General features: G+C 45.5%; 1 protein-coding gene across 1 annotated transcript; it reads left to right on the top strand.

Moving 5' to 3' along the window:
• Positions 1 to 656: 656 nt before the first annotated feature.
• On the top strand, positions 657 to 2,958 carry PtA15_8A45 (uncharacterized protein; the record flags this gene model as incomplete). The annotated part of the gene is made up of 3 exons (XM_053171892.1): positions 657 to 672; positions 782 to 1,734; positions 1,822 to 2,958. 3 exons carry the CDS (start codon positions 657 to 659, stop codon positions 2,956 to 2,958), a joined length of 2,106 nt encoding a protein of 701 aa, XP_053022699.1.
• Between the last annotated feature and the right edge of the window lie 12,406 nt (positions 2,959 to 15,364).

Genomic DNA, 15,364 nt, shown 5'->3' with positions numbered 1-15,364 from the left:
CAATCATTGCCTTGGCCTTGGTTGAGAGGTTTGGTTTTTGGGTGGGTTTGGTTCTCTTATGCTCTGGGATGCCGGTGAATAAGAAGCAAAAGAGAGTGTAAGATTTCAGATGGTCACGGAGCTAAAAGAAAACACAAGAGTGAAAAGAGAAAGAGAAAGAGAAAAAAAAGAAGAAAGGAAACATCACAGGGCTTACCTGATAAACTAAGTACATATGCTAATAATGAAACACAGCACCACAACAGGTTCAAACCATCCTAGTTTGTTTAAAAAAGAAGTTAAATTCAGGTTGAATTAGTGATGAAATCATTCATATCAATAGAAAGAAAAAACTCACTTTGATTGAATAGTCCAGACTCCAGAGGGAAAACAACTGATGCCAACCACGATTTTTGAATTGATTTTCATGCGTACCCTCTGACCGCGCGTGCCAGGGTCCTCTGACGCCAGTGATCTGTTGACCGTCAATGACACCTACATACATGCATACACCCGAGTGTCACAGGGGGTGTCACCAAGTCTGAACCCGGTGCTCAGGGGTACAGATTTTTTTGTCCCCCATCCCAACCAGTGGTCACCCAGCATTCTCACTACATACCTCGCCTATTTAATCATTCCAGGAGATCGAACGACTGTCCTCAGTAATATAGAACGGCATGGGTCGTCCTAAAGGTTAGTTACTTTAATTTACTAGACTGCTCATTCCATTCTAACCTAGAATCGAAAAAAGAAGTACTCACCCCGATCATTTTTCTCCTGATTCATGCGATACAAAAATTAGTAAGTGCGAAAGAAACCCCCGCGGAAGGAGTTCAGGAGAACACTACCAAAGCTCCAACCAAGAAAAGGGGACGACCCAAAAAATCTGACGCAGAAACTCGACCGAATGGGGTTGACTCAACATCAAAACCGCGTTCGAACGCAGATCAAGACTTGCCAATAGAAGCCAACATAGACCCTGTACTATTTGAAGAAGTTCCACCCTCAAAACGCCAAAAACCAACTATCGCGCCCACCAAGCCCGCCAAACCCGTCAAGTCGCCTAGGCCTTCTAAAGTTGTTAAACCATCCAAAGCCGCTAAACCGACTAAAACCGATAAAGCCAAACCTCAGCGGCCTGCCGCACCCATCGCGGCCCCGAAGCCATTGTTTACAACCAAAGCGCTTCGATCAAATTTTAACCCGTTACCCCAGGTCAAGATAGAGTATTCATCAGAAGAACAAGTCAAGATCAATGTACGATGTGGGAATCCTTTAAATTCGATGAAGATCGACAAGCATGAATGGCTGAAGCAAGCTCAACCTGATTCGCACGTCGCCTTGATCTTTGGAGCCGGGGATATGGGACAAATGGGAATGGGGGCCGAGAAGCTGGACGATGTGAGGAAGCCGGCGGTACATTCGACGATCGAGGAGTTACGCAAGAAGAAGGAGTTCGCCGAGCCTATACATCTTGCGGCTGGAGGCATGCACACCTTGGTGATCGATAGCGAAGGGAAGATTTGGAGCTGGGGAATTAACGACAATGCCGCGCTGGGAAGAAAGACTGAGGGCATTCTGGGCGTCGAGCAAGAAGAATTGGAGACTCGACCCATGTGCGTCGCGACTCTATCGCCTCAACCCGATCCCGAATCCGGACGCACCCCTTTCAAGGCCGCGCGCGCCTGTGCTGGTGATTCTGTTAGTGTCGCTGTCAGCGAGGAAGGAGAACTAGTGGCTTGGGGTAGTTTTCGCGTCAGTGGTTTATTCTCTTTATATGTATTCTATATATTACTTGAATTTTGCTAATGTCATATTTGCATGGTAATCTCTATTCCTCAGTCTAACGACGGTCTTCTTGGCTTTGACGGCAAGGTTGGCACCTCACCCAAGCAACTCGTCCCCACTCGCGTCTCGAATTTGCGTGAATACCCAGTGTCCCAGGTCGTATGTGGATACGACCACGTGCTTGCCCTGACGACCGAAGGACACGTGTACAGTTGGGGAAATGGACAACAGCAGCAACTAGGGCGGAAAATCATCGAGCGACGCAAGAAGAACGGCCTGACCCCTGAGCGCCTGTCGTTGAAGAAGATCGTCTTACTCGGCACGGGAGGCAGCCACTCATTTGCGGTCCATGAGAACGGCACGGTTTTCGGCTGGGGTCTCAACACGCGCGGCCAGCTTGGGATCAGTAGTGAGGAGGCGGGCTGGGAAGACGAGATCGTCAGTGTTCCGACGCCCGTCCGTGCCATGGCTCCGGACCAACACGACGGGGCTAGAGTTGTCGCGATCGAGGGCGGGGACTTCCACACCCTGTTCCTGCTCGACAACGGGCAAGTATGGGCCGTTGGAAACTACGAGAATAGCGAGATCGGCATCGCACACTCGGCGAAGGAGATCGTGGCTGCTGAAGAGGAGCGCAAGGCGGGGACGGCTAAGAAGAAGACCTTTGTCGAAGAAGAGCTCAAGAAACGTAAAGTCAAGTTCGAGAGTAGCCTGGTCAAATACAACGAACGTCTGGCGGCTCGAAAGCAAAAGAAACCGGAAGAGCAAGATGATGAGGAGGACGATCCGGCGCCGCAGTGGGACGAGATGGCTGAACGGCTGGAGGTCGAGCAAGAGGCGGCCAACCAAGGCTTCGTTCCTGGCCAATGTCTCCGGACACCGGCCCGGGTAGAGTTTCCTCATCCGGTCATCGACATTTCCTGCGGGACCCGCCACAACCTAGCCGTCGACAACCAAGGGAACGCATACAGCTGGGGCCTCGGTCAGAGCAACGAGCTCGGCCAGGGCAAAGATGAAGACGGCGAAGAAATCGAGCTCGTCGAGACTCCCAAAATTCTTACTAGCAAGGCTCTCAACAAGGGCGCTGACCGCGGAACACTGAAAGTCGTCAGATGCGCCGCCGGCGGGACTCATTCTTTGTTGATTGCCGCAACCATTCCATCTACTGCTGAGACTAATGGGACCTCCTAAAACAACTTCCTGTTTTTATCCTTCTCTCTTCTTAGCTTATCTTCTCCAATTCCCTTCTCGATTAATTTCCAAAGTCAAAACTTACCCCATCCTTTTACATATTAGAATTACTGGTAGCCTTGTTATTCACTTATCCAGTAACATAAACCACTCAACTTACCATGGTGTCTATTTTATTCAATAGCAATCAACCAGTATCCCCTTTTTTGTAGACTCTTCACTCCTTACATTTCCTTTCCTTTTTTTTTGCTTCTTGGATGACTTGAAAATAAATACACAGCAGCGCACTTATGCACCAAGCAAAAAAAGATATAGTGATGGTATTCAAAATTGCATAAGATTTTTTTACATAAAATCATAAACCGCAATTTTGGCTGGGAGATGTCACTTTAAGTTTTATGCACGCTGACATCTCCCAGCCAAAATGGGCTTTATGATTTGATGTGAACAGTGGCATATGCAATTTTGAATACCATAAGTGCATCAAGCCCGTCTGGGCACATGCACAAGTTTGGGGGTGAAAAGCCCAAGCCCGCATGGCCGAGCCCAAAGCGTGTGTGACACACCCAAAACCCCCGCTTGGCACATGGCCAAGTTGGCGGGGTTCGGCACAAAGCCCCGCTGGGCCAAGGCCAAGCAAGGGTGCCACGCCTGCCAAAGATGCAGGCCATTGAGGAGAAAAGTTCCACTCCTCGATGGTTGGTCTACAGACTGGTCATCAAGACTTTCTCTTCTTGATGACTGATACAGGTACATATTGACCAGCAAGAAGGGAGTCGTCTCTCCCTCTCAATGACCGGTTTGCAGACCAACCATCAAGGAGGGTTAGTTCTCTCCTTGATGGGCGCTCTCCTCCCCAAGACTAGCAGTGTATTGGCCCTCAATATTGACACATCCAATGGCTGGTACACACATCAGTCTAGATATGTTACCGCAATGATCCCATTGGCCCAGAGCTTGGGGTCGGCCAAGCAGGACTTGGGCATGTGCCAAGATCCGCCGCCCGCCCGACCTCCCCAATCAAGCCCTCTGGGCACCCTCCAAACCCCCGGTGGCACTTGGCCGCGCGGGACTGGGGCATGTGCCCAGACGCGCTTGATGTACTATACTATACAAGCAGGAAATAAATCTTGCAGGTGGTGAACTTGACTTCCAACTCTTTTGCAAGTTGATGTGGTTTTTGGCATTGTGAATTATGATTAGATGCAAACCATTATTAAACACCTACAGTACCAAGATTCAAAGGGAGGAATCATTCCAGTGGCAATAATCACCCTGCTATAATCCAGGGGTGGTAATCACCCTACTGTAATCCAGTGGTACTGGTGGTAATCACCCTGCTATAACAGGAAAACCCCTACGCTTTTATCAATAAGTTATTTGGTTCTTGTTGATAGTGGGACTGGCAGGGTATGCCCACAAAGAGCAGAATTAATCTTAAAATTTTAAATAGGGATGGGAATTGAACGGGCTTGAGCCGCCCGCTCCTTAGTGGCCAAGCCGGGCTACTCAAAATGCTGCCTGACCTACAGAGAGCGTCCCCCGGGGACATCTTTTGGGACCCTCCAGTTGAGAGGATTAGTTAAGCTAATAGTGGATGACTTCCTGCCAAGTCTGAGAGGCTCCCAGCTCTCAATTTACAAACCCAAAATCTTAATTTCAGTAATAAAAAAATGTTTTTCTGAGCCTGTAGTTTTTGTTGAGGGTAAGTAAGGTGAAACAAGAGCTAAGAGAGATGAAGGACATGGTTTGGTACATTGAGTCAAAGTATAATTGTCATTCAGTACAGAAGGAGAGCAACTAAACTATATAGATACATGATACAGGCTAAGTTGTGGGTGTATAGTGTTGGATAGATAATTTGGATCTGCGTATTAAAGTTATGCATGTAATCCCATATGTGCTATTGAAGTCTGAGACAATCTGAATCCCCGCACTGCTTGAATGTGCTCTTGAGACTCAAGAAGAACCACAAACTCTGCCTGCTGTTGAACCCAAGATCCCTTAATCCACCGTCAAAACTTGCCTATCTGTACAATTCTTGTTCCAATTCATCTGCTCTCAAAGACCATGGAAGCTCAGGAGGACCTTGGTGATAGCACAAGTGGAGGTACAACAGATCACAATCCCTTTTCTCTCTCTTGATCACATTCACTCTTTATTGATCCTGCTATTTTTTCCTTCAGGCTTGTTTTTTATTATCCATTATCTCCTCTATATTTTCCAGTGTCTAAATATTGATTCATAGTTAGAACAAGAACAAATAAAAGGTTTATTTTGATTTCACTCTCTTATCTAAAAAGATTCTTGCTCTTTTCCATGTTTTTCCCTACTTACACTTGCTTGTTTTATTTCTCATGTCATTTAATTTACTACTATTAGCTTTTGGTGCTTGTTGCAATAGAGTGTTGATCTCTAAAACTTGCATACAGAGTAGAAGCATACCACACTACAAGGATACCGCAAAATTATCTCAACAGTTCATTGGTTTCATGCACTCTTCATGTTTTTGGTAGGTGTCTTGATTTAGGATTTAGAGGGGCATCTAGAGCTCTTGAAATGCTGAAAGGAATTCATGACATAGTTACAGTTGTGGGGATGTCACCAATGCATGTGTGCAGCCTCAGGGCCAGCTGAATTGCCAGTTGAAGTGCCAACTGTAGTGCCAGGTGGAGCGCCAGCCAAATCTCCAGTTCAGCTGTGCAGGTGACACAATTTGCACAAATCATTACCATATTGAATTTGGTGTGAGTTAGCAGCGGTCAGTTTGGTGCCTGTTTGTACTCTGCACATTGAATTTTCAATTTCTGCATGGCCCACCACCATTGATTATTATTTTTAGGGCCTAGATGACAGTTCAGGCTCATTCCAGGGGATGTCTTACATTGATATTTCATACCCACAGATTTACATTAGTACAGAAATTTTATTGCTTTTATCCAATCTGGGCCTGAAAAACAAAGAAAAACAAAAATAATATAAATCACGGTGCAAAGGATCAGCAGAGTAAAGATAGTTCCAAATGGACCCCTGTAATGCACTGTAAAATAACAGCCCCCTACTTCTTGGGTGGACTGAGGAAGTCTGACTAATATGCTTATGCACCCTAGAGGACGAAATACTAAAAACACATTTTGATAATTTTAAACCATTTTTATTATCTCCTTGACAGGAGGTATAGAAGATTTTACCACAAATGAAGAGTGGACCAGCCAACTATGTGCACCAGAATCTGTACATGGAGGTGTCCACTGTCAGGTTTATACTACTTACAGGTACCGCCGTAGTTTTATAACTGTAGACTGTAAAAAATAAGACAAAAAATAGAGTCAATAAGAGTATTACCAAGTATGACAGCTATGCTTATGAAAATTGAGGCAAAAAACCCGTCAAAATAAGGGTTTTGGGCCCTAGAGCTATAACTCTGCTGATATAAACACTGGTAAATTAATTTACCAAACTTGTTACGTGGCAAATATGACGACTAAAAGGGTTTAACACTCTGTAACAGAGGAAAGATTTATTAGGTAATTAATAATACGGGTTTACTTCACGCACAGAGGGAAACTTGTTGCGCACAGGAATTGCCGTTGACTGTACGTCACGTGACGTTGGGCCCCCCTCTGTGCGCGCCACCAGCTGCCCTCAAAAAACTATCCGCACACAGGGGTGCCGTGCGGTGACAGGGGGTTGAGACACTCCGGCCATCCGGAGGAAACAAAACCCTTGATGACCGGCACAGACCGGTCATTGAGAGACTACATCCCTCTCAATGACCGGAATAGACCGGTCATCAAGAGACTACATCCCTCTCAATGACCGGAATAGACCGGTCATCAAGAGACTACATCCCTCTCAATGACCGGAATAGACCGGTCATCAAGAGGGTATATCACATCTCTCTTGATGACCGGCATTCCGGTCATTGAGAGGACACACCCCCCTTGATGACCGGTACAGACCGGTCATTGGGAGGCTACATCCCTCTCGATGACCGGTACAGACCGGTCATTGGGAGTCTACAATCCTCTCAATGACCAGAATAGACCGGTCATTGGGAGGTTACATCCCTCCCAATGACCAGAATAGACCGGTCATCAAGAGAGATGTATCCTCTCAATGACCGGTCTACTCCGGTCATTGGGAGGGATGTAACCTCCCGATGACCAATCTATTCCGGTCATTGAGAGGGATGTAGCCTCTCGATGACCGGTCTATGCCGGTCATTGAGAGGGATGTAGCCTCCCGATGACCGGTCTATTCCGGTCATCGAGATGATTTTAGCCTCCCAATGACCAGTCTGTACCGGTCATTGAGAGGATTTTAGCCTCCCAATGAGCGGTCTTTACCAGTCATCAAGAAGGATGTAGCCTCCTGATGAGCGGTCTGTACCGGTCATCGAGGGGGATGTGTCCTCTCAATGACCGGAATGCCTGTCATCAAGAGAGATGTGATATACCCTCTTGATGACCGGTCTATTCCGGTCATCGAGAGGGATGTAGTCTCTTGATGACCGGTCTGTGCCGGTCATCAAGGGTTTTGTTTCCTCCGGATGGCCGGAGTGTCTCAACCCCCTGTCACCGCACGACACCCCTGTGTGCGGATAGTTTTTTGAGGGCAGCTGGTGGCACGCACAGAGGGGGGCCCAACGTCACGTGACGTACAGTCAACGGCAATTCTTGTGCGCAACGAGTTTCCCTCCATGAGCAAAGTAAACCCATAATGATATATAATTATTAATTACAGGGAATAAATTTGGCGTAAAAAAGTAGGAGGTAAGCGCTTAAAGTGATTGGCTGCTTGACAGAGGCGGTGGTCTTAGGGCTACTACATATGAGGATAAAACATTGAAATATGCTAATAAGGGATTTTGGAGATTTTAAATGTTTAATCCAGTGGATTTGCGTGCAAAAGTTGGTTTAAAAGGAAAAGGGGCTACAATAGTAGCATGGGAGAATATTCACGGTAAGATTACAGTTTATTGGCGGTGAATGGTCCGGGGGACCTTTTCCTGGGGGCTAAATAGGCCTCTATTTATAGAGGGGAGCTCAGTGGGCGCAAACACTAAGTTCTTTTCTCCCTATGGGAATATCCTGGAGTGTAGGCGTGAACAAAGCTCGGCTGTGGGCAATTTATTTATATTACAATAGTCTAACTAGAGGCCAAGGCGGCTTCGCCGCTGCAAAATCCAATTTTAATCCTCACCCAATACATGTGACATGGCTGCATGCTTGAGTTGAACACCATGAAATTCTGAAGCAAGTCATCATTGTTTCTTTCCACATATAAGGCCTCACTTATTGTGTCAAGATTGAGTGAAATGAAAAATGTGTTTTTTGTGAGATGTGGAATATTTTGTGGTAAAATTCAATTGGTAAGTTGTTTTATTAATCTGAGTTATAAGAAGTCCCCAATTCCCACTGGCTAATTAGAAATAATCCACACACTGCTGTGAATTCAGGAGTTCAACTATCACTCTCAAACAAGCAAGACAAATAAGAATTGAGCATTAATGTCAATTGACTTGCTTCCAGAACAATAAATTAAATGAGTTCATTGTTTTGCATCATTGAGGGGCTTGGGCCCAGTACAAAATCTGTTAATTACCATTGATGATTTGAATAATCATTTCAAGGTGATGAAAATATCTGAAATATCTCACTGAATGAAAGACTTCACCAGATTGTTCCACATAAAACAACAGGTCCATTTTTACATAGTGTCAAGTATTTAATTGAGTAAAACACCTAAATCACAACCCAATCAAAGGATAATCCGGTCTGAGAGATATAGACGAACTGAAATTATGTCAGAGTTACATCAAACAGCTGAGCATTCTCAAAAAGACAAATGAAACTAAAAGGCTTTGACGCAGGATCTTTGCATTGGTATTTAATAGCAAAGAGGACGCCGTAGATGGGCATGAGTTCGACGCTGAAGCGGTCGCAGGACCAGTGCCCGGTCAGATACAGATACACGTCCTTGGCGCTTCTGAAGCCCGAGCCGACCACGAGAGCCAGATTTGGCTGGGGCGGATGGAGGCATATGTTGCGAGCAGCCGCTGGTGGAAGTCTTGGCAACTGTGGTGCCCGCCTGTTCACCTGCCCATCCATTGAAAGATCACCAGGAAGTCCCAGTGGGCCGCGGCGATGTTGATCACCTGGCGGATCTTGTCCACCAAGTCCGGCTTGAAGCTCACATGCTTGATCCCCGCGTCGCACAGCTATTGAACAAGTGAAAAGAAAGGTCCGAGTGAAGTGGGTGTTGAACCCACAACCTCATGTACTGTGAGAGTCAAACTCACATACTCAGCATTCAAGAGTGATGCTCTAACCATTGAGCTAAGTACACATTGCTGTGTTGCAGTTGAATACAGTAGATGTATGCTTATGATGATGTGTGGTGTTGCCTCCAATGGTGATTGGATGTGTAAGCAACAACGTGTTAAGCAGTGCTAGATTGACACTTCAACAACAGCCCGTCAATGATCTCCTTGGCCCTATCCGTGCTTGGGATCCTCAACCACAAAGCCTTCCATTGGCAGCCCCTCCTTGCGCATCTCTAGACATAGCGCAAACTGGAACACCCACTGCTTCTTGTTGATGTACAGTGCATTCAGGGTGAACCCTAGCCCTGGCTTCTCAAGCTTTGCGTGGATTGCCGCGATCTTCGAGCGCAAGCTAATGCTCGCCACCGGCCAGCTTGACGTGACAGCCGGCGTTCATAGCCCTGTATGTCCCAGCTGTGGTTCAGGATTGGGGAACTGTTGGAAATTCAGGCAAGAATTATGCCGCATTGAAGTCAGCCGGGAAAGTGCAGGGCGTCATCAAGGAATGCTTACTCAAGATTTGGGAGAATGGGGTGTTGATTAGAAGCCGGTCATTCCTGTGTAAAGGACATGAATATTAGATTAACTACACAACAACACAATGCAGTAGGAAAAGCGGGCACCAACGTGGTTTTGATCAGCCCAATCTTGCGCTTCTGCGACCATTTCTCTTTGCGAGTGATGTTCATGGTATCATAGACCTTGTTCATGTTTTTTTTTTTTCCTTTCAAAAACTCGGGGAGACCAGCGAAGACCATTCAATGGCCTTTGCCCTTGGTGGTCCGGGCGATTAACCGCCCGATGCCGGACAATGTGCCCAGGCCAAAGCTAGATTCAAAAGTGGAGGGCAAATTCAACCTTCAGTGAGATGAGTGTTCATTTCAGAGGTCTGGTGAGCATGACTTACTTGATAATGTGGGTGGTGTCTTTGAGGAAGGCGCATACCTGGGCCCAGTGGAGGTCAGATCAAGTTGGCAAGAGTCTCTGGGGGCCGCCGATGCGCAGATTGGCACCTGTCTTGGGTTCCCACCAGTTGGGATCCCCGGGTCCGATCCCGCCCTTGGCAACCAAATGCATGATCTGTGAGACACATCCCTCCATAGGACACTCCAATGGGGAGGAAGCACATGGAGAGCAGGGAGAAATGCTTGCTGGATTGGATCTGGAGTGCGGACAAGGGTCAGTAATTTGAAGACCCATCAGTGACTCTAAAATAAAAGATTTATTATTATTTTTACCTTGGATTGGTCGAGGTTGGAGTCAGCCTTAGATTTTTTCCAGTGGGCAGGGAGACCAGACCAAGAAAAGTGAAAGGATGGCCGGTGACAATGAATGCCTTGGGGCCGTTGAAGAAGGAGACCTGGGTGTTGGGATGGGGGGGGGGGGGGGGGGGGCTTGTCAGAGGCGAGGGAGACGGCTTTCTGGAGGTTGTCAAGGGGGAGCCCGGTGACGGCAAGCATAGCAATGGGCAAGCCCTTGTTCTTGGCGGTCACAGAGATGAGCTTGGGGGGTAGCGAGGTCTGGGGGAAGGCCCGGGCAGTATCAAGGCCAATGTGGAACAGCAATCCAAGTGCATGCATTGCCGATATGCCATGGTGTTTGTGGAACGCACTGCCTTAGGTATGGTCTGAGGAGGACAGCGCATGGAGATGGTTGTCATTGATCAGATGAGAGGAATTCAGACTGGAAGAATCATAAAGCTTACCTGAACAGGTAAGCTAGGCCAAGTGGAGCGAACGGAGATTTGGAGCACCTAGAGGAGGCCTGAGAATTCAGCTGAATGCGTAGGCAGGGAGTGTTGCAAGCGGCTGGGGAAAAGAGGTACATACGGGTGCGGATTGCGTAATGCTAGTGGTTGCCTGCCCTGAGTTGTGGATCAAGGGGTTGGTGGATCCTGATTGAAGAAAGATGGCTGAGTTGGCAGATACAGTACGTTGGGGCTGGTTTTGTCCGTGGCATTGAGTTGAGCTGGCAATGGCGTAGATGTGGCAATGGCTTTATTCCTACCCGGTGGCAAGACTTCTGCAAGAGGTCAAACATGTATATAAGGAGGCCACCATGCCAAGCAGAAATGCCCCCCAGGGGTTCCGGTTTTGTCCGCCCCCTCCCTGGAAGCCCCCTAGTTGCTTGATTAGGCCCCTCCTTGACAGCTCTTTCACAGAGTCTTTCACCACCAGCCCTTTTTTGCTCGTTGCTCTGGCACAGCTGGAGGGTCATCCATAGGGCCTTTGGGTCTTTGGGGATATTTTCAACTGCTGTGTGTATTGTCCAAATTGTGTGCTCTTCTGTTGTGGTCTTTTTTAAATTAGAAATACGCCAAAACTTAGATCTAGGTTTCCACATTTGTGTGGATTTAAGAAACTTGGATTTCCCTGACTCTGTCACATGACATGTTTATAACCAATTTTCATGTGAAAGAGCCCCAGTAGAAGAATACATAATTCTTTTACAGGGTTTTTTTACACAAGAACATTACTCTTTTAAGTAATGTAGTTTATTTTTATTTATTTTACTAATTTTTTGTGTGTAATCCTTTTTTGGGCGCATTTTGTGGCCAATTCTTAATTATACAATATGTACATGAATGAGTAAGAATAGAGGGGTACTTTGAGTGGGTGACCCCCCTTAATTTATGATGAGGAATCTGATTCTGAAATAATAGTTCACTAATTATTATTATTTACAATGTTATTTCAGTCTTTTGGATACTTGATGTATCTCTAAGGCTGACAAAATAGCATCTTGGACATAGTCTAGAAGGCTTATGCTGCTTCCGGTTACTTTGGAGACCAGGGAAATCCAACTGCAATGCTCAACAAAATTGTTTGGGAATTCAATAAGGATAACAAGAAGTATAACACACCTGAGTCAAAAAGGTTATTTGGCACTGGGTGTGAGATGATTGTAAGGGTAAGGGCTGTAATAGTAGGTCATGAGGATTTGTCAGGCGCGGTGATGCCAAGAGTACGTGTACTCCTCTAGCTACACCGGTGACTGTGCACGGTGCAATGGAGCGCGCAGCAAATGTGTGGTGAAAGTGCGAAGTAACTGCGGAAAGTTACTTCTAAGGAACCCAAAAAAGGGGTTAAACGGAGGGGCCAGGGGCGCCAGGGGTGGTTTAGTGCCCTCCGCGATTCTTACAGGGCCTGCGCACGTTGTGGTGCTCCATTCCAAACCATAAGTAGTATTTTATTGCTTTTCTTTACATACATTCATCATTACATTTCCCATTTCCCCCATAACCCTTCAAAAATACTTCATTATTATTGCATATTCAGATTCTACGCCAAATTTCACCTATAGTCACTCATACATAGTACCCCCTTATCTTCAATGGTTCAGTAGTTATATAAGGATATAAGACTTACAGACAACCTACATTCTTCATTAGTTACAATACTCATTTCATTAGTAACCTACTTGAATCATTACAGTAAATTCCTTTTACATATTTATTCTCACATACTAAACCCTTTACATACATTTCTCATTATGTACTATGCCTATTGTACACATTACATCATTGGATCTGTGCTTACCTCTTTCAGTAGTGCTCATCATTACAAGTAGTTACTATGTTCTCATCACTCTTCCCCATTAGTACATTCTTTTATTCCCATAACCAGCATTCCCCTTTCAGCATTGCTCATCATTACATACTGTTACTATGTTCACATCACTCTTCCTCATTTGTACAACCTTCATTCTCATAGCCAGAACTCCTTATTGTCTGTGCTCATCCTTCCTTCATATAAGAACTGTCTTTCCCCCTCACTTGTACCTTATGCAGAATTTATAGATAATTTTAGATACAGAAATTATAAGTGCCCATTCTCATCAACCCCTTGCCATTAAACCTTGCCATTGCATTCCCCACTCTCATCACTCCTCCAACTCTCTTACCCTCAGTAGTCAGTAGTTAAAGCTCATAGTACTAGCTCCTAAGATCAAGCAGAAATCAGCCACACCTTTTTCTTCTTTTTCTTAGTGTTACTCTCATCCCCTCAGCGTTAGTCAGGAAGGCAGCCTCATCAGCACCCTTGCATAGCTTACATTAGTACTAGTGTTGCTATCCATTTCCCTTCCAAGCTCTATTCTCCCCCTTGAGTAGTTCCACAACGTGTTGTAACCTGTGACTTCTGGGGCCCTTGAAAAGGGGTTCGTTGCGCGATGAATCGCTCCCAGGATAGAGATAGGGATGCTAATCCCAATAGAAAGAAAAAAAACGCAGACTTACTTTTAAAAGGAAGTCTGCGGCAAAAAAAACACAAGCGATCCAAAGGAAACCGAAGTCAAGGCAAAGTCAGGCTGGCGCACTGGTTGGTAGGACAAGGGCGAGACTGGCAAGGCATTGAGTTGGTTAAAAGGTATCTGAGGGGCCTTCATTCGCCCAAAGGCCCTCAATTATATATTCGGGCTACAACCGGTAGGGTTGTAGCTCTCATTGCAAATGCTTCCTTGATCTCTCGGCAGGAGGGATGTGTGCGTCTGACGGGAGTGAAGGGGGATTCTACTAGTCCCTTCGCTCCCGTTCATTTTATTTGAAATGTGATCTTTTTGCTATTCCTTGGTTCGAGGAATAGCGTGGTTTGAGATCTGTGTTACTCATTGGTCGGGGAAGGAGGAGTAGTATAGTTCTGTTCCTCTCCTCCTCGGCCAAAGTCTTTCTATTTCCCAGGGGGACTACTCTTGGTTTATCAGTCCCTTGAGAGTGTATGGCAACCCGTTCTCTTGGCCTGAGAACGGGTTTGAACTATTATATTGTGTCTTCTCCTGCCGGAGCTATTATTCCTACTCTTCTGAGGGAGCTTTTTATTATGTATATAACTTTTTGTCTTTTTATTCTATGCGCGGCGCTCCGCGCCGCAGCTAAAACTTTCCAAGAAAGAAGTTAATTTTTGTACGCGGCACTCTGCGCCGCTATTAGTACATACATTTTTGGTAATGTTATAATAGTTAGACGGGCTCTGACTTATTATAGTAGCCCGGCTGACAGGATTAGTACAAAAGATGACTGATTTGTAAGGGTTAAGACTACTAATTCTTCAGATCAGATATAAACACTTATTGCTAATCCGCTTGGATTAATGAATGCTATGTATACTGCGGGAAAGGATTTGGTAGGGTAACCGCTCATTTGCAATGACCAAAAATCACTCCTGGTTGCGCTCTATTTCAATCTATTTATACTTTCCTCTGGTTGGTACGGATTGTGGTTTTGTAACCTAATTGTTCCCTCAGGTAGATTGCTCTCTATCTAACATTTGTTTACCTTTATTTTATTCTTAGGTTTGCTTATTTACTTTCTAATATTTTTACGTTAGGCACTTATTTATTTCAGACTCTTAGGCCCCGTTTGGAGCCAATATAATCCAGGCGATATATGATTTTTTTTGCATGACATCCTATGTGACATCTGATCAGGTCCGCCAAAACTTGATCAGATGTCACAAGTTTCCAGATTATATCGCGCAATTATATCGGCTCCAAACAGGGCCTTATATTCAATTTATTTATGCTTATGTGTCTTTGAGTGCTTTTCCCCGCTGGGGTTTTGCTTTTTATGTACTCACCAATTCAATATATTATACAATATGACTTATATAGCCCGCACTATCTTGCTCTTACGCTCAACACTCTGAAGTAAACAAAATGTTTGAACTTGGTCTCTTTCTTCTCACTCACCCTGAATTCCCAGATCACTTACAACATTTCTGTTCTTTTTTCACTCATCATAGTCTGTACAGTGTCTATTTGTGTATGTCTGATCACATCTCTAGCATGTCTTATCTTTTTGTGTAACATGAACTCATGCACTACAAGAAAAAGTCAAACAAGTGCCACCAGTTGACAGGTGAGATCTCTAAGGAATCTGATAATGGAACTTGAACCTTTTTAATAGGCTGCCTTTGGCCAAGCTTCAACGTACAGTCACTGTGCGTGATGCACAGTGACTGTGCAAAAAAAACTGATGTTTGCTTGGGTGGAGCTTGAATGGAAGTTACACAGGAGTACATATGTTGCATGTCAACTGATGGCAGTTGCTTGAATTTTTCTTCAAGAAATTTGCCTTGCCTA

Source organism: Puccinia triticina, chromosome 8A (genome assembly GCF_026914185.1).
Source record: "Puccinia triticina chromosome 8A, complete sequence".
NCBI classification, from domain to species: domain Eukaryota; kingdom Fungi; phylum Basidiomycota; class Pucciniomycetes; order Pucciniales; family Pucciniaceae; genus Puccinia; species Puccinia triticina.
Note: the sequence above shows the minus strand (reverse complement) of the source record. Positions and strands in the feature narration are given on the sequence as shown.